This window comes from Cnephaeus nilssonii (genome assembly GCF_951640355.1).
Source record: "Cnephaeus nilssonii genome assembly, chromosome: 11".
Lineage (NCBI taxonomy): Eukaryota > Metazoa > Chordata > Mammalia > Chiroptera > Vespertilionidae > Cnephaeus > Cnephaeus nilssonii.
This window is the reverse complement of record NC_137082.1, coordinates 30,495,354-30,514,463: the sequence shown is the minus strand read 5'-3', so window position 1 is coordinate 30,514,463 and position 19,110 is coordinate 30,495,354. Positions and strand designations below refer to the sequence as shown.

Genomic DNA, 19,110 nt, shown 5'->3' with positions numbered 1-19,110 from the left:
TGCATGGGTTCCTGAGGTCTCAGGATGGAATCAGAGAGGAATATGACTCTATATGCATGCCCACAGTATTTCTTGTAACTGACAGCCCCTATAGGATTGGATGTCCAGATGGAGATAGACCTTTCTCCTCTGTCTCTCAGGCTGAGTAAGGGAAAGTGAAAGGGAAGGACTGAGAAGAGACCCAAAGGTAGGCTGATCAACCATGTGGTCTACCCAGGACTGAGGTCTTTCCAGAATGTGGAACTCTCAGCACTAAAACCAGGAGGGTAAACTGGGACAAGCTGGTCATCCTACCTGGAAGGTTTCTGTCTGCTTCTTTGGAGCTTGAAGCAGCTACGCAATCCTTTTTGTTGTTGAGGACTCAGAACCTAGGGGTGGGGAAGTGTGGAGGGATAATTTTGAAGAGAATAAGGTGACCATGACACTTATTGAACACCTCAGCACCCATCTTCCTTTGGCCTACAAAGAAGTTGCCATAGCTGAGTAGTCTCCCGAAAATGTAATGGAAAGTAATTCTGGCAGTTTAAAGTCTAGGCTCAAACAGGTTACAGAGGGAGGTGGGGGGGGGGGGGGAGAGAAAAGATTACCTGTCAAATAAGAGAAAAGCATTTAACCTCAAAGAGTGGGTGGAATACCAATGCACTGAGCAATTTTATAAATTGGGCACTTCAGCTTTTAAAGAAGTACAATGCTTCTTATAATTTCAAAATTGAGTTACTTGTCCATCCATGAAAAAAAAAACTGACTTATGTGAATTCTTCTTAGAGCTTGTTAAAATGAAAGACAGCTGTCCCAGCCTATCCCACACAGACACCCACCAGTAAGAGGTACACAAGGAGACCAGAACATAGGTATGGGCCCAAAAGAAGCCTGCAATCTTACTCACTTGGAGCCAATTTACCCTTCAAAGGTTTAATATGTGCAAGGTACTATGCTAAGCACAAGACAGTTTTTAAAAATTCATAGGTTCAAAGCAAGGCATAATTGGGTATAGTTTTTACTTTAAAGAGACCCACAGACTCTTTAAGGACATGGACAGAGTTCTAATACCATTTACTCAACGCCTTAATAGTAGTGTCAGCAAAATTCTGTGGGAAACTAGATGAGACTTAACTCCATCCCTCTACTCAGGCCTTATTCCATCTGTTCTTGCCTCTCTACGGAATCCTCAACTTATTCTGACTACTACACCCTTTCCTCAACATGGAAACAACATCCAAGTTTCTGCCCTCAACAGCCCATCAAAAAACCCTGGCTTGCCCTAGCCGGTTTGGCTCAGTGGATAGAGCATCAGCCTGCGGACTCAAGGGTCCCAGGTTCAATTCCAGTCAAGGGCATGTACCTTGGTTGCGGGCACGTACCCAGTAGGGAATGTGCAGGAGGCAGCCGATTGATGTTTCTCTCTCATCGATGTTTCTAACTTTCTATCCCTCTCCCTTCCTCTCTGTAAAAAATCAATAAAATATATTTAAAAAAACAAAAACAAAAAAAAAACCCTGCCTTGTCCAGCTGGTGTGGTTCAGTGGTCCAGCATTAACCTATTAACCAGAAGGTTGTGGTTCGATTCCGGGGCAGAGCATATGCCGTGGTTGTGGGCTCGATCCCCAGTGTGGGGCGTGCAAGAGGCAGCTGATAGATGATTCTCATCATTCATGTTTTTATCTCTCTGAAAACAATAAAAATATATTAAAAAACAAACAAACAAACAAAAACCCCTGCCATGATTCTGTGTCATTTTTAGGGTTGCCAACTTAGCAAATATAAATTTTAAGTGCCCACTTATATCTATTAATTATCCAGTAAACTAGGAATAGAAAGGAACTTCCTCAACACAATAAAGGGCATTTATGAAAACCCATAGCTAGTTCAGCTGGTGTGGCTCAGGGGTTGAGCGTCAACCCATGAACCGAGAGGTCACCAGTTCAATTCCGTCAGGGTACACCCCCAGATTGCAGGGTCAATCCCCAATAGGGACATATAGGAAGCAGCCAATTGATGTTTCTATTTTTCTATTCCTCTCTCTCTCTAAAATCAATAAAAACGGCTTTTTGTTTTGTTTTGTTTTTTTGTAAAAAACCCACAGCTAAAAACTTAATGGTGAAAAATTGAAAGCATTCCCTCTAAGATCAGGAACAAGACAAAGATGCCCATTTTCATCACTTCTTTCAATTCTATACTATAAGTTCTAGGCAAATAAATAAGTAAATGGGTACCAAAGTGGAACAGAAGAAGTAAAACCATCTCTATCCATAAATGATATGATCCTATATATAGAAAACACACATACAAAAAACTATTAGTGTTAATAAAAGAATTATGCAAAAGTGCAGGGTAAATCAAGTTGTATTTCTATACGTTAACAAGGAGAAATTTGTAAAGGATATTAAGACAATCCAATTTACAATAGCATCAAAAAAATAAAATACTTAGGAATAAATTTAACTGAGGAGGTGTAAGACTTGTACATTGAAAACTTTAAAATGTTGATGGAAGAAATTAAACACGACCATGTCTGGCCAGCATGGCTCAGTGGTTGAGCATTGAGCTATGAACCAGGTCACAGTTTGATTCTGGTCGGGGCACATGCCCAGGTTGTGGACTCAATTCCCAGTGAGGGACATGAGGGACCTGCAGGAGGCAGCCAATCAATGGTTCTTTCTCATCATTGATGTTTCTATCTCTCCCTCTCCCTTCCTCTCTGGAAAAAAAAAAAAGACGACCTAAATGAATGGAAAGACATTCTGTGTCTATGGACTGGTGACTTAATATTGTTAATATTGAAAGATGCTGCCCTGACTGGATGGCTCTGTTGGATGGAGCATCATCCTGTACAACAAAAGGTTTCGAGTTTGATTCCCACCCAGGGTACTACCCAGGTTGAGGGCTAGATCCCTGATTGGGGCATGTATGGGAGGCAACTGATTGCTGTAGTGTTTTTTGTTCTCTCTTTCTCTCTTCCTTCTTCTCTCTCTAAAATCAATAAAAACATATCGTTGGGTGAGAATAAAAATAAAAAAAAAAGAGCCCTGGACGGTTTGGCTCAGTGAATAGAGCGTCGGCCTGCAGACTGAAGGGTCCCAGGTTCGATTCAGGTCGGGGGCGTGTGCCTTGGTTGCAGGCACATCCTCGGAGGGGGGTTTGCAGGAGGCGGCTGGTCGATGTTCCTCTCTCATCGATGTTTCTGGCTCTCGGTCCCTCTCCCTTCCTCTCTGTGGGAAATCAATAAAATATATTAAAAAAAAAAAAAAAGACTGAGCCCTAACCGGTTTGGCTCAGTGAATAGAGCGACAGCCTGCGGACTGAAGGGTCCCAGGTTCCATTCCAGTCAAGGGCATGTACCTTGGTTGCGGGCACATACCCAGTAGGGGGTGTGCAGGAGGCAGCTAATCTATGTTTCTCTCTCATCAATGTTTCTAACTCTCTATCCCTCTCCCTTCTTCTCTGTAAAAAATCAATAAAATATATTTTTTAAAAGACTGAAAGATGCTAAATACCATTAGTCACCAGGGAAATACAAACCAAAACCACTTCAGAACCACCAGAATATTTTTTAAAATACAGAAAATAGCAAGTGCAAGTGTTAGCAAAACTGGAACCCGAGTACATTGCTATAGGAAATTTAAAATGGTACAGCCACTGTAGGAAAGTTAAATATAGAATTAACATATGACCCAGCAATTTCACCACTAGGTAAATATACTCAAATGTACTGAAAACAGGTGTTCAAACAAAACTTTGCACATAAATAGTCACAGCAGCACTATTTACAATAACCAAAACAATCCAGTGCCCATCAACTGATGGATATGGTATATCCACCCAATGGAAAATTATTCAGCCATAGAAAGGAATGAAGTACTGGTATATGCTATAACATGGATGAACCTTGAAAACATGATGCTACATAAAAGAAGGCAGACCAAAAAAAAAGGGTACATATTATATAATTTCATTAAAAAAATATTCAGAATAAGTAAATCCATAGACAGAAAGCAGATTAGTAGTTACCAGGGTCTGGGAAAAGAGGAAAATATAGAGTGATTGCTTAATGGGTATGGAGTTTTCTTTTGAAGTGAAGAAAATGTTCCAGAACTAAATAGTGGTGATTGGTTGCACAATATCAATGTACTAAAATATTACTGAATTGTACACTTTGTTTAAAATGGCCAATTTTATGTGTAATTTACCACAAAACATTCATTGCTTATCTGAAACTTAAATTTAACTGGACAACCTGTATTTTATCCAGCAATTCTAATCCTGCTCTAAATCCAGCTAAATAAAGTTTTCCTCTCCTATTCAAAAGTTTTCAAGGAATTGCTTCAACATTTGCAACCCATTCCTTAACTCTCATTCAACAAGTGTGCAATCTGGCTTTTGCTGACAATTCAATTCAAACTGCTATTGTTAAGGTGATTGGTAATATCCTGGTTACCAAATTTATTGGTGATTTTTCAGTTCTTGTCTTAATTGTTCTCTCTCCAGCAACTGACTCTTTTTATTTATTTTTAAATCCTCACCCAAGGATATGTTTTCATTGATTTAAGAGAAAGAGGGAGAGGTAGAGAGAAACATCAATCAGTTGTCTCCCCCACACACCTTAACCAGGGATCAAACCCACAACCTAGGTATGTGCCCACACTGGGAATTGAACCTGCAACCTTTCAATGTATGGGATGATGTTCCAACTGACCCACAAAGCCAGGGCCAAACCCTCTCTCTCTCTCTCTCTCTCTCTCTCTCTTTTAAATATATTTTTATTGATTTCAGAGAGGGAGAGGGAGAGATAGAAACATCAATGATGAATCATTGATCGACTGCCTCCTGCATGCCCCCCACTGGAGATCGAGCCCGCAACCTGGGCATGTGAGCATGTGCTCTTGACTGGAATCAAACCCAGGACCCTTCAGTCCAGGCCGATGAGGAGACCTAGTAATGATGGGAGGGATCCTTTTTAAGAGAAATTCTCAGAGACTCCCCAGTGTTTACAAATGTTACTTGTAGTTACATATATACAATCATAAATTGGCTCTAATACAACCTGTGGCTCTAATACAACCAAGTCCCCTAGACTGCTCCTGTTAAGGGCAGTAATAAGTTTCCTTCTCATCTGAGCTACTTGCCATGAAAAACATTCTGCCTGGTCATATTTGAGAACCTCTGATCCAACAGGCACTCATAAAATTCTACTAAGTTCAATTTTAGGGAGAAAATATTCCAGGGGTAAAAAAGAAGTCAAAATGTAGCAGACAGGGCTAAGAGGAAGATAGTAAGCTCACTAATTCTGAAATGGCTTTTTAAAGCATGAAGAATCAGCAACTAGGAACAACCAACCAAATCTAAACAAGAATAAGAAGGACTTTAATTTTGGAGGGTGTGAAGAAAAAAACATGCATGGGGGAAAATCCTGAAATGTAAGTGAAGTTATATAAGACTAGGGGCCCAGTGCACAAATTCGTGCACCTTGAAAGGAACTGTGGGCCATGAGGCTGCAGTGGGCATAGGAGCAGGTCTTGGCCCATCCTCCGCACCCTCGCCCAGCCCCTACCGCTGCAGCCCCTGGGTCCCGTCTGTGAGCAGCCCTGCCACCGCTCCCATGCGCTGATGGCGCTGGCCCCGCTCGCGCCCACTGACGGCACGGAGCCATTGGGGCCAGCACCAGCAGCAGGTGCGAGCAGGGCTGGCACCATCAGTGGATGCGAGCGGCAGCTGCTGCCCCGATTGCCCCTCAGGAACAGGGGGAGGTGATCGGGTGTGAGCAGCTGCTCCAGCACCAGCTGCAAGCTGGGCCGGCACCAGCAGTGGGTGCGAGCGGGGCCATCGCAGGCAGCGGGTGCGAAAGGCGACTGCCTGCCCCGATAGCCCCTCAGGAGCAAAGGGAGGTGAAGCTCTGAGGGGCAATCAGGGCCGGCAGCCACCACTCCTACCTGCTGATGGCGCTGAGCACCAGCAACAGGTGCGAGTGGCGGCCCCGGCCCCGCAGCAGGTGTGAGCACCCGGTGGGACCATGGCACATGGGAGCAAAGAATTTTCAGTAACCACTGGAGGCTCGCCCCGATGACAGCGACCGGTGCCCCATTTGGTCTGGCGCCCCCGCTCACCTGCTCCACCATCCCGCCACAGCCGACACCCACCATGTTCCACACACGCCCCCTCGTGGTCAGCGCATATCATAGCGACCAGTTGTTTGGTTGTTCTGCCATTTGGTCTATTTGCATATTAGGGTTTTATATATATAGATTCTTATTTTATAGCGAAGTTATAAAAACCAATTCTTATTATTTATTATTATTTTTTAAACGTTTTTATTGGTTTTAGAGAGAGGAAGGGAAAGAGCAAAACATCAATGAGAGAGAACCATCAATCGGCTTATTCCCGAACACCCCCTACTGGGAATCAAGCCAGCAACCCAGGCATGTGCTCTGGTCGGGAATTGAACCAGTGACCTCTAGGTGCATGGAATGATGCTCCACCAACTGAGCCACCAACTGAGCTAGGGCTGAAAACAAATTTTTAAAAATTGGCTTTAGATAATGTCTGACTATACTTTTATCTAAAAATTCAAAATAACTATGAGATAAGGCTGGTAAACAGAGACAGAAAAATGAGAAATTGAAAATAGGACATTTTAAGATGTTTGTTATTTACCTGCACAAATTAGGTTACAATTAATTCACAATAACATATATTACCTTCAGTCTGCCATAGACAAGAACACAATTAGGTCTCCTCAATAGATAATTTTTTTTAAATATATATTTCTTTATTGATTTCAGAGAGGAAGGGAGGAGAGAAACAGCAATGATAAGAGAATCATTGATCGGCTGCTTCCTGCATGCCCCCCACTGGGGACTGAGCCCACAACCCAGGCATGTGCCCTTAGCCGGAACTGAACCTGGGACCCTTCAGTCCGCAGGTTGACGCTCTATCCACTGAGCCAAGCCGCCTAGGGCATCCTCAATAGATAATTTTATTACAAACCTACATTCTAGCTTTTATAACTGTTTCACAATACCTGGTACAGTGTATATCTACAGCATTTATAAGCAGAAATGCCCAAAGGTCCTTCAGAGAGCAGAGGTGAACACTTTCTCATGGAGGAACGCCAGCTTTTCAAAGCGAGTTCGTTTCAGTAGTGGGAGCCATTCCCAGTGGGATAACTCTACCACACGGTACCCAAGCCGATTCAGCTGCCGCCTCTTCATATTGTGCAGTCCAAGCAGATCTCTGGAACCATAGCAATACTGGTTCTTGTTTGTCAACTGAATAGCCAACTTCACTTGTGGGGCCTGCATGCAGGCTGGTGGGCAATGGCCAACCATCTCCATAGCCCCCAATCTGTCTGCCACATTGTAGAGAGAGGCCTCCGAGGGCATGGCTGCTTTCTTCTCTAATTCCATGGGCTGTTGTCCAGTCTCTGACTCAATATCCCCCCGGAAATGCCCTCCTGATTTCCCCTTCAGTAACTGATTCATCAAATCATCTGTAAGACTGATTCCCACATGCTTGAGCCTTAATTTGGCTAGTAAATCTTCAGAGTGTATGGCTTCTCTGTTAAATGGCAATGGCTTCATATTAACATCAAGCTGGATCTCTAAGTCAGAAGATCGGGTATGGGGCAAAATCATATGGTGCTTAATGTACTGGGGCCCACCCAACATGGTCTCAAGTAAAAACAGAGCTTCTAGGAATTCAGGTTTTGAGCACATATCCTTCCTAGCTGCATTCCACAGTATTTCTAACCCCTCTTGCTGAAGGTGAGCACTAAGACGGTTGCCTCTGTAATCTGGACACTCAATGCCAACTGAACCATCAAGGGTATACAGCTCCTTAGTGAGTTCAAACTTAGTTCTCTCCCGAGCTAACCTGACAAACCCTGGACTCAAAGCAAAATTGATGAGCTCTACTGGAAAGTACTCAGAAAATGCCAGGCCCAGCAGGCAAGTGAGCAGGTGTTCTGGGTAATGATTGAACTCAGGCATCTTTCTGTGAATCTCATTTATCAGGCTAGAATAAAACTCTTCTGCATTGGGTGGCTTATAATTCAGAGTTCCAAATGACCACAGAAACTTGGCAACATCTTTACTTCGACAGTATGATACTCTAGGAGGCAAAGAAGCAGCCACAGCATTCATTACCCCTTCATCTAGGAAGCGTAAGGCAGAGCAGGTAAGAGTCAAGTGCATGACACCCTGAACTCCCAGGGAAGGAATTCGCTGAGGAGCAATCTGCCCAAATTGCTTCATGAAATTTACATGATCCACGTGAGTGAAACGGAACATTTTAAGAATGTTTACTAAGGCATAACTACTCAGGTTCTGCATATCAGCACACACCAAGTCTCCAATTTTTCGCATGACAAGTTCTGAGAGACTACTACTTGATTTAAAGAACCCCAAACAGATTGCACCAGCCTCCTCTATATTGATAAAATCTATATACTTGAGGATCAATGATTCCAGTTTTTGCATTAGGTCCTGGGGTACCTGACGACTTTCACCTATAATATAAATCAGGTGAATCAGCTGAGACAAGGATAGGTCTTTCCAGTGCAAATTAAGATAACTAAAAAAGATTTTTAAAAACCGAGGTACTTTGCGGCCCAAGTATCGCCAGAGATCAGCAACCATGAGTAGTTGATCCAGACTCATATCCCATACTTTATGGCAAAATCTGGTTTCATACACATCTAGCATTGAGTGGGAATGAGGGATTCCTAAACTGACAAACGCTTTTAAAATATTGATCAGATCTAGGGTATCAAAGAGCTGTATGTTTTTCACACTCAGCTGGCAGAGTAATGCAAATTTGGCACTAGACAGCAAAACAGGACGTTGTTCTGCAGGCATAGAGCTCAGCTTACAGAAATAATCGGCAATGATTTGAGGCTGGAGATTATCTTGATAAACTGTGACTTTGTGCAAAATTAGTTCACCTTCTGAAACAGATAGGGGCTGACAAGGTTCAGATTTGTTATAGCTGTGAAGCTGGTACTCTGGTCTTAGCTGTAGGAAAACTCGGGGGTCTTCAAAGGAATCAAAAACTTCTACATCCTCTTCATCAACTTTCATGGCCCTAGGTGAGCCCAGTTTCAACGTGCTGGCTTTAGAGGCAGAAGCCCTGCTGAATTCCAAACCCAGGAGGGCACTGCTGGTTGTCAGGATCCTCTGAGAAGAGGAGGTGCTACAAATGTTCTCAACTTTTTTGGCAGGATGGCAGAGATTACTGTGTTCTGGAGGGTCCTGTCCCCTGTGCCGTGTGTAGCTTCCCACATTCCAATATGCCACACTTTGGGTTGCACTGCAGGCAAAAGGATTGCAAAACGCTCGATATCCTAATGGTTTTACTAACTTAAGAGTGGCTGCCATTCTGGAGTCAATACTGATCGTTTTGGCAGTCAGAACACAGTCCTCACAGGTCTGACCGGGCAATTTCTTGTTTATATGGTGCTTGAATAGAGCTGGACAGGGAGGCGTTCCACAGAAATTGCCTGGAAATCTTCGGCATATCACAAGAGTCATGGATCACAAATGACTGGGCCAGAATTGGTGCCAGATACTGAAAAAAGGATAGATGAAGAATAAGTGGCTTCCACCTATCACAATACCGACATTTACACATTATACAAAATGGGCTAAAACTTTGCTGTCCACTTAAATACAACACTAGTGAATGCCCAAACCAAAAGACAGCATACATCAAGAATAAACTCTGTGACTTGCATAAAGACACAAGAAAACCTCAAAACCAGGGTACTATTAGGCAGTCCTCCAGAATGCTGCTCAGTCCAGACTTCCTTCTGTACTTCCTCTGACCTCTAGACTTTCTTTATGGTACATGTAGTGATGGTCAAAGAAGAGACAGGTGTTCTGCTAACTTCCAACAGGAAGGAAAGCCGATTTTCAAAAAGAAAACTGGAGCCCTAACTGGTTTGGCTCAGTGATAAGAGTGTCAGACTGCAAACTGAAGGGTCGGTCCCAGGTTCAATTCCGGTCAAGGATACTAACCTCGGTTGCTGGCTTAATCCTGGCCTGACTGGGGCCCATGTGGAAGGCAACCAATTACATTGATGTTTCTCTCTGTGTCTCTCTCCTTCCCTTTCATTCTCTCTAAAAATCAATGGAAATTTATCCTTGGTGAGTATTAATTTTTAAAAATTAAAAAAATAACAACTGGGAACAAAAGTGAGCAACCTATTCCATCTCTGTAATATGAATGAATAAAAGACCCATGTAGAGAATAAGAAAGTTGGTAAAAGCTGCTATGCTAATACCAAAAGTAAAAAGAGGTTTTGGTATAAAGTTTAATTATACTCAAAATAATCCTCCCTATTCCCAAAGTACAAAACTTTTTAAAAAATCTATTTTTATTGATTTTAGAGAGGAAGGAAGAGGGAGAGACAGAAACATCAATGATGAGAGAGAATTATTGATCAGGTGCTTCCTGCACACCCCCACCTGGCATGTGCCCTGACCGGGAATCAAACCGTGACCTCCTGGTTCATGGGTTGACACTCAACCACTGAGCCACACCAGCTGGGCAACTCTTGCTTTCTCTAAATGCTTGCTGTCTTTCCCTCCACTTAAGAAATGCCAAAGCCTGACAAGCAAAATCCAGGGAGCCCTGAGCTGCCAAAATATGAACCAGATAGGGCCGGTGTTGCAGAAAATCCCTTGAGGGTTCTGAGGGAAGCAGAATGACTTTCTGAAATGCCTGCCCACCTCCCATCAGCCTCCTTCCAGAGCTCACAGGGCAGTTTAGTGGCTTTGTTCAGGTAACTCAGCTAGAAAGGCTTCTCTGGATGGCAGAAATGTATGCTTCCAATTTCTTTGTGAACCAGAGCAGAATTATTTCACATGAAATCATTATACATTTGGTTCTCTTCTGTGGCCTGTGGACCCATTCTGCACACCAAGTTTCAATCTATGGGTTCAGATACCATAGACCAGGTATCAGCAAACTATGGCTCAAAAATAGCCCTCCACCTATTTTTATAAGTAAAGTATTATCATCTGAACATAGCAAGGGCCATTCATTATTGTTCATAACTACTTTTTCTCTATAAGAGCAAAATTGAGCAATTGTGGCAGAAAATATATGGCCTACAAAGCATAAAATATTTACTATTTTTCCCTTTACATGAAGTTTATTCCTAAAAATGCATGTGGCCAACTTTTTAAAAATTATAAAACATTAGGAAAATAATACTTAAATTTTATATTTTCCTTTAATATTTAGATGATAATTGATGATTTATGCCTCAAAACAGTCACTAGGAATCTCAATTAATACTGCAGCACAGGCATGGTGGAAACAAAAGAGAGAGCAAGTAATGGGACTCTCCAGTTGACAAAACAGGGCTTTTAAGAAACCTGTTTTGGCCCGGCCAGCATGGCTCAGTAGTTGAGCGCTGACCTGTGAACCAGGAGGTCATGGTTCGATTCCCAGTCAGGGCACATGCCCGGGTTGTGGTCTCGATATCCAGTATGGGGCATGCAGGAGGTAGCCAATCAATGATTCTCTCTTATCATTGATGATTCTATCTCTCTCCCCATCTCCCTTCCTGTCTAAAATCAATAAAAAATATATTTAAAAAAGAACACCTGTTTTGGACCCTGGAATGTAAATTTAGTCTAACACAATGTGCAACTAAAGTCATAAACTATTCATATCTGTAGTCCTTCATCTCATCTTAGAAAGTAAATCTGAAGAAATAACTAAAAAAAAAAAAAAAGACAAAATAGTTTTTTACAAAAATAGCTGTTATCGAAACAAAAAACTGTTAAAAAAACAAAAACAAAACCCAACCCCAAATGTTCATCCAGAAGGAGGAGGCTGGTTTACAGAATAACTGTGTAGCAGGCATCACAGTACATACACAGTACATTAAAAAGTACATACAAATATCAGTGGAACAAACAGAACACAAATGAATGCCATCACCTAAAATACATTACTTCTTTGTGAGAGAGACTTTGTAATATCTTTGCTAAATTAACTTTTTTCCCCATTTTTTTTTGGGGGGGGGGGGTTAAAAGTGATAATACATAAGTATATATGAATTAACTTAACTAATACCTTTATAAATTATAATTTTAAAAGTGCATTTAAATTACTTCAATTAATACTACCTAACAATACTTAATAAAATTACTATGCATGATCTTCAAAGTAACAAGAATCATTTCCTAGAATATCAATGTCTGACTGGTGTATATCCCATGTTTTGAATTAATATGGCACTTTTTTCATTTGTAAAAATGCAAGCAAAGTCCCAATATGGAAAAAACAAGAGCCATACTTTTCTTAGGGCTTCCTCTGTGCCAAGCATTTTATGAGCTATTTTATCTGCATTGATTCCAATCCTTATAACATTTCTGTAAGGTAGATTTTATCATCTCCCTATTGTTGATGAGGAAAAGAGGACTTCACAAGATTAAGAAACCTGCCAAAGGTTACACAGCCAAGGCACACAGTGGGTTTGACATCAAGGATTGTCTGATTCATTCCCAAACTAACACTGCTGGTATACTGGAGAGACGAGAGAGGAGTCAGATTGCAGACAGCGAAGTAGGGAAGACACTGAACAATCTCTAGGATGCCAGAGAGCTAGAGGATTAAAGCCTGATGAGGTCAAAAGCCCCACCCACCTCTAATGGTCTGGGATCCTAACTATCACTATGGTTAGTTTATATTACTCACAAAAGAGCAAAGACCTCAAAGAGGGAAATTTATATAAAGGTGAGGGTTTACAAGATGCCCCCAGTATCAAAGCAAAGAGGTCACATTTGAAGACCTGAAAGTTGGAAAGAGAGATATGAGATCCAGAATTTAGAGTTCAGCATAGGAGAGAAGCAAAGGAAAACCCCAGGATAAAGATGAAAAAAGATTTCAGGACGCCCTAACCGGTTTGGCTCAGTGGATAGAGCATTGGCCTGAGAACTAAAGGGTTCTGGGTTCGATTCCGGTCAAAGGCATGTACCTCGGTTGCAGACTCCTCCCCTGGCCGGGCCCTGGTCTGGGTGGGTGCAGGAGGCAACCACTACATCGATATTTCTCTGTCTTTTCCTCTCTCTTCCACTCTCTCTAAAAATCAGTGGAAAAGTATCCTCAGGCAAGGTTTAAAAAGAAGAAAGAAAAAGGATTCTAGGACTAGAGCTGTGAGCAGACATAAAGAGTAAGCAGTTCATGCTGGAGGAGATGGTTATTACTGGGGAAAGCTGATTTATACTTCTAAGTGACACCTGGGGAAAGGGAGACAGAAAACCAAACGAATTAACAATAACAAAAATTAACTCCAGGAAAACAAAAAAGTTGTACATGATAAAAAAATGTTATAGTATACTCCCTGCTCAACTGTAAATAATATTTACATAAACCTTGAATATCAACCTAATAAATAATTATGAGTAAACTGGTCCTGGCCAAGTAGCTCAGTTGGTTAGAGTGTCTTCCTGATTAAACTGATTGCTGGTTTGATCTCCAGTCAGGGTACATGTAAGAATCAACCATTGCCCTGGCTGGTGTTGCTCAGGGAGCATTGTCCTGTGCACCAAAAGGTCAAGGGTTTGATTTCTGGTCAAGGTCATGTACCTGGATTGCAGGTTTCATCCCCGGCCCTAGTCAGGGCACGTGAGGAAGGCAACCAATTGATGTGTCTCTCTCACATTGATGTTTCTCTCTTTTCCCCCCTCTCCCCTTTCCATTCTCCCTAAAAAAGTCAATGGCCCAGCCGGCGTGGCTCAGTGGTGAGTGTCAACCTATGAACTAGAAGGTCACAGTTCGATTCCAGGTCAGGGCACAAGCCTAGGTTGCAGGCTCATCCCCAGTGTGGGGCATACAGGAAGCAGCCGATCAATGGTTCTCATTCATGTTTCTATCTCTCTCTCCTTCTCCCTCTCCCTTACTCTCTGAAATCAATAAAAATATTTTTTTTTAGAAAGTCAATGGAAAAAATATCCTCAGGTGAGGATTAACAAAACAATAACAACAACAACAACAAAAGAATAAACCAATGAATGTAGAAATAAGTGGAACAAATCAATTTCTCTCTCTCAAATCAATAAATTTTTTTTTTAAATATAAGCAAACTAGCCCTGGCTGGTTTGGCTCAGTGGATAGAGTGTCAGCCTATGAACTGAAGGGTCCCACGTTCAATTCCGGCCAAGGGCACATGCCCAAAATTCGAGCTCAGTCCCCAGTGGGGGGCGTGCAGGAGGCAGGCAATCAATGATTCTCTCTCATAATTGATGTTTCGATCTCTCCCTCTCCCTTCCTCTCTGAAATTAATAAAAATATATTAAAAGAGAAATATGAGCAAACTATATTTGGAAGATAAAGGGAGGTGAAGATGATTAGGGAAAGTGGATAATGATACAAGAAACCTAGAGCCTCAATAAAGAGGTCAAAATATTTTTATAGCTATTGATTTGATATCCTAGAAATAAAAAACAAGCAACACAAATATGTTATTAAGAAATCTAATCTAATAATAGAGGAATATGCAAATTTGTCCATTACAGCATCACAATATGACCGGATCAGCAGGCTGCATCCCCATCCTCTGCTCAGGCAGCTGCAAGGCCCGAGGTAGGATACGATATGATAGGAGGGGATAAGAAAGGAGAGGGAGCCCTAACCGGTTTGGCTCAGTGGACAGAGCGTCGGCCTGCAGACTTAAGGGACCCAGGTTCAATTCCAGTCAAGGGCATGTACCTTGGTTGTGGGCACATCCCCAGTAGGGTGTGTGCAGGAGGCAGCTGATCGATGTCTCTCTCTCATCGATGTTTCTAACTCTCTATCCTTCTCCCTTCCCCTCTATAAAAAATCAATAAAATATATTAAATTTAAAAAAAGAAAGAAAGGAGAGGGAGAGGAAGACAGACCTGCATGCAGACAGGCCAAGAGGAGAAACAGAAATACAGAAAGGGAACAAGAAAAAGACGCAGGAATGGAAAAGGGAAGGAAACTGCACGAGGAAGGGGGTGGCGACTGCAGGGGGGCAGGGCAGGTGCACCTGGCGGGGAGTCCCACCCAGACACAGGAGGAGGGCAGTGGCAGCCGTTGGCGGGGAGACGCCCACAAGTCCAGGAAGGAGTGGAGGACCATCCGAGGCCTCCTGAGCGAAGTTGCTCCTGCTTCGCAGAAGCAGCACTCAGACCACGTGGGCCTCGGCCACCCTCGCTGGGCCGGGTGTCCCAGGCAGAGAATGGGAGCAGGACAGCAGAGGGGAGGCAGGGGAAGAGGGGGCGGCAAACACCTGACCAGGGCTGAGCCCTGGGCTGGGGGTTAACGCCCCCCCCCCCCCAATGGAAGCTTTAAGAAGGGAAGGAGGGAGGGAAAAACTTTATAAAGGAGTCAGTAGAGAGCAGAGTTAAAGAAGGAAAGACGATGTGTGAGTGAACTGTAGGAGCTATAATGAAAATCAAGTATAGTTGTGTACTGGGGACAGATTTTAAAAGTAGGAGTCAGAAAAGAAAAAAGATAAATGATAGTGAATAATTAGGCGGGTAGATAGATATTAACCTTTTGCACTCGGATGTCGAGTGTGACTCGACACAGTTAGCATTAGAATAAAGGAATCGAGAAAAAAGCAAGCGAGTGCAAAGGATTAAAACAGTGGAAGTAAGTAGAAAAGAATGTGGATGAAAGAAAAAGAGGGAGGGAAGAAAAGTTTTAAAGGAGAGCCGGTAGAGCTTAAAAGGAGAATGGGAAGAAGGAAGAAATGGGGGAGGGAGCAAAGCAGGTCCGAGGAGGAAGTGAAGAAAAAAATTAAGGTGGGAAGGAAGGAAAAGGGGAGGGAGGAGAGGGGTAAAGATAAAGGAAAGAAGGAATATTGGGAGGGAGGGAAGGTAGGAGAAAGATGGGAAGAAGCATGATGGAACAGAAGTAGGAAATGAGGAGGAAAGAAAAGTTTATAAATGATGAGTCAGTAGGAAAAAGTGTTACATAAAAGAGAGAGAAAAATTGTGTGACAGGGAAAAGCCAAAAAGAAAGTCAAATATAACTGTGTGTGAAGGGGATAAGATTTAAAAAAAAAGTGAATAGGGGTGACCAGGCCGGCAAGGGAGGGCAGTTAGGGGTGACCAGACTGGCAGGAGAGGACAGTTAGGGGGATCAGGCTGGCAGGAGAGGGCAGTTAGGGGGATCGGGCAGGCAGGCAGAGTGGTTAGGAGCCAGAGGTCCCAGATTGCGAGACCACAGGGATCGGGCCTAAACTGGCAGTTGGACATCTCCCAAGGGCTCCCAGATTGGAGAGGGTGCAAGGCGGGCTGAGGGACGCCCCCTACCCCGCCCCCCTGTGCACGAATTTATCGGCCTCTAGTATACCGATAAATGCCCAAAGAAATAGACACACAGTTGAAAGTGCCTCTAGGATACAAAAATAAAGGGAGAGTAAGAGGAAATTACTATTTAGTGTTATAAGCTCTATCAAACGATTTGACTGTGTAAACCATATCCATGTATAACTGACAAAATTTAAATTTACAAAATGCATGTGCTAACAGGAGTTTAAGGTATTCATCAAGAAGATAATCAGTGAACAGAGAAAGTAACCTTAATATTCAAGAAAAATGTTGAAAAGTTATTCCCAGTGCAAGAATGTGTCTAGAATTTCTGTCTCTAGAATTTTTACTGTCTCTAGAATTTCTTTATGGATGCCCACAGAAATGATAACAAAATAATCTTAGAGGCATGCAGAGCCAAACTGCAAATAACTAACAGTAGCTACTTACTTTTTCATCACAGAACTTTTAGTGTTAAATGCATAGACACCATCCTATATAATAAAGAGGTAATATGCAAATTGACTGTCACACCTCACAAGCAGGCTGCATGGAGAGACCAGGCCGGCAGGGGGGTTAGTGAGGGATGACTAAACGACTGAACAAACAGGCTGCGTGGGGCAACCAGGCCGGCAAGGGGGTTAGTGAGAGATGACCAAACGACTGAACAAGCAGGCTATGTGGGACGACTAGGCCAGCAGGGGGGTTAGTTAGGGTCGACCAAATGACTGAACAGCAGGCTGCGTGGGGCGATCAGGCCGGCGGGGGTGCTGTGAGGGGCAACCAGGCTGGCAAGGGAGGGGGGCAGTTGGCAGCGACCAGGCCAGAAGGAGGGGCAGTTGGGAGCGACCAGGCCAGCAGAGGGGGTCAGTTGGGGGTGACCAGGCTGGCAGAGGGGGGCAGTTGGGGGCAACCAGGCTGGCAGGGGGGACAGTAAGAGTCGACCAGGCCAGTGGGGGGGGGGGGGCAGTTGGGGGCGACCAGGCCGGCGGGAGGAGCAGTTAGGACCAACCAGGCCGGCAGGGAGGGGCAGTTGGGGGCGACCTGGCTGGCAGTGGGGGGGGGGGGGCAACCAGGCTGGCAGGGGGGGCAGTTAGGGGCGATCAGGCCAGCACACAGAGGCAGTGAGGGGCGATCAGGCTGGTGGGGGGGGGGGCAGTTAGAGGTGACCAGGCAGGCAGGCAAGTGGTTAGGAGCCCTGCGGGATGGGGCCTGAACCGGCAGTCAGACATCCCCCAAGGGGTCCCGGATTGGAGAGGGTGCAGGCTGGGCTGAAGAGACTCCCCCACCGAATTTCATGCACTGGGCCTCTAGTATCTATATATACAGGTATGAAATGTAACCACTTCGGAAGTTGGGTCTTAAATACTGCAGAAAAGGAAAGAAACACGAGATACAGAACCAACAAAGCAAAATGTGGGGAGAAAAGGAGGTAAGGATGTGTTACCCAGGTAGAGAAAACACAGCTGAGTTAGTTCCTCCTTACTTAAGGACTCCCAGAGAATCCATAAGAAAGCTGAGAACACCATGAGATGCCAAATAACTCCTGATGCCTCTATGAAGATTCAAAGATATGTGGCATCATTTCACAAAGCCCCTTTCCTAGTTTAAGTGCCCCAAGTATACCCTGCTTCCTACCTCCTCTTTAGGGTTTCTTATGAACCAGAGTGGAACCTCAGAGACCCCTGGAGCATGGCTGTTCTGAACAGCACTGCCCAAATCACCCTGAATCATGTGATTTCATAGGAGTGAGGAATCTTACCTTTCTACTTTCCAGGTACAGGTCTGAGCAAGGCCGAATAGCTTCGTTTTAATCTATAGTCCAGAAGTTAGAGAGCCAGGTGGAAGAAGGCAGCCATGCTAACTGTAGATTAAGTATATAACACCCTCAGCATTTTCAATTTACCAGTTATCAGATATCATTCCTTAATTCTGATTTCTGATCTTTCTGCTAGAAAGGTTTAAACCTCTTATATCCTGATAAAATTGCCACAAATAAATGGATACTTCAAAACCTTCATTCTTATCTTAGTAAATAATTTATTGGGCAGCCCTAAGAATTAAAACAACTAACTTTTTCCAGGTGCTGGAGTCTCCTGATCAGTTTACAAAGCTTTAAGCCCATGGTGAGGGTTTAGAGGCTGACAGTAAGGACCCCTAGCTGTTAATACAGATGCTAACTGGACTAGGCACTTCTATGCTTATTTCCACACAGGAACACAGCTTACAGGAAGGTAAAGCACTAGTGCAAACCAAAATCAAGTCTAACAGCCTATCCCCTCTACTTCATTCTAGGTTCCATGCTTACGGGTGAGAAAACAGCACATCACAATAATCTGTGAAACTCTTTTAGCGTTCTTAGCCTTCTCCTCCCCTTCTAAAACTCTACTTTTTCTCTATCAGAATGACAAGAAGGGTCTGGGTAGATATAGTCTGGCAAGGCCTCACAGATAATTCTGTTAGAGCCATCGCTCTGAAAGGGTCTGGTAAGACTCATCGTTAAAAAATCTCTGACTGTAACAAAAAGCAGAAACTCATGTTCTCTCAGCCCATTGGAATGGGACTAGAAGAGAAATGACAAAACCCATGCAGGCAGAGAGAAGTAGCTGTACCCAGTTATGTGGAAAAATTCCCAAATAAATGGTCCAAGTACCTATCAGTGTTAACTTCATCACACACTTGATTTTAAATCGGTTTTCCTCAATTTGCAAGGCTGCACAATACAGTATTTCAGGCAAGTGAAGAGGGAACTTCAAAATTCATTAATATCAAAGTTGACTTACTTACATGATGAATGACAAGGCCGTATTGGGGAATAGAACAA

The 19,110-nt window shown here is 43.4% G+C and overlaps 2 protein-coding genes across 11 annotated transcripts in view; both read right to left on the bottom strand.

Moving 5' to 3' along the window:
* Window positions 1–19,110, bottom strand: part of UBOX5 (U-box domain containing 5) — a 37,413-nt gene that overhangs the window by 16,703 nt on the left and 1,600 nt on the right. Inside the window, exon 2 of one of the 6 annotated variants that reach the window (XM_079784055.1) lies at window positions 295–368. The exons of 3 other annotated variants lie outside the window; for them this stretch is intronic. The gene's annotated coding sequence lies outside the window, so the exon portion shown is untranslated. Of the gene's footprint in view, window positions 1–294; window positions 369–7,015; window positions 7,100–18,048; window positions 18,151–19,110 lie in introns of those variants that run through there. 2 more of the 6 variants (XM_079784053.1, XM_079784056.1) reach the window with 2 other exon arrangements.
* FASTKD5 (FAST kinase domains 5) overlaps window positions 1–19,110 on the bottom strand; it is a 28,878-nt gene that overhangs the window by 8,194 nt on the left and 1,574 nt on the right. For 2 of the 5 annotated variants that reach the window (XM_079784047.1, XM_079784048.1), the window contains exons 2-3: window positions 18,049–18,150; window positions 7,016–9,558 (exon numbers count right to left, since the gene is read on the bottom strand). In XM_079784047.1, coding sequence (XP_079640173.1) covers window positions 7,068–9,521 — 2,454 coding nt within the window. In that variant the 5' untranslated portion in view covers window positions 9,522–9,558; window positions 18,049–18,150 and the 3' untranslated portion in view covers window positions 7,016–7,067. Of the gene's footprint in view, window positions 1–7,015; window positions 9,559–18,048; window positions 18,151–19,110 lie in introns of those variants that run through there. The other 3 variants (XM_079784050.1, XM_079784049.1, XM_079784051.1) reach the window with 2 other exon arrangements.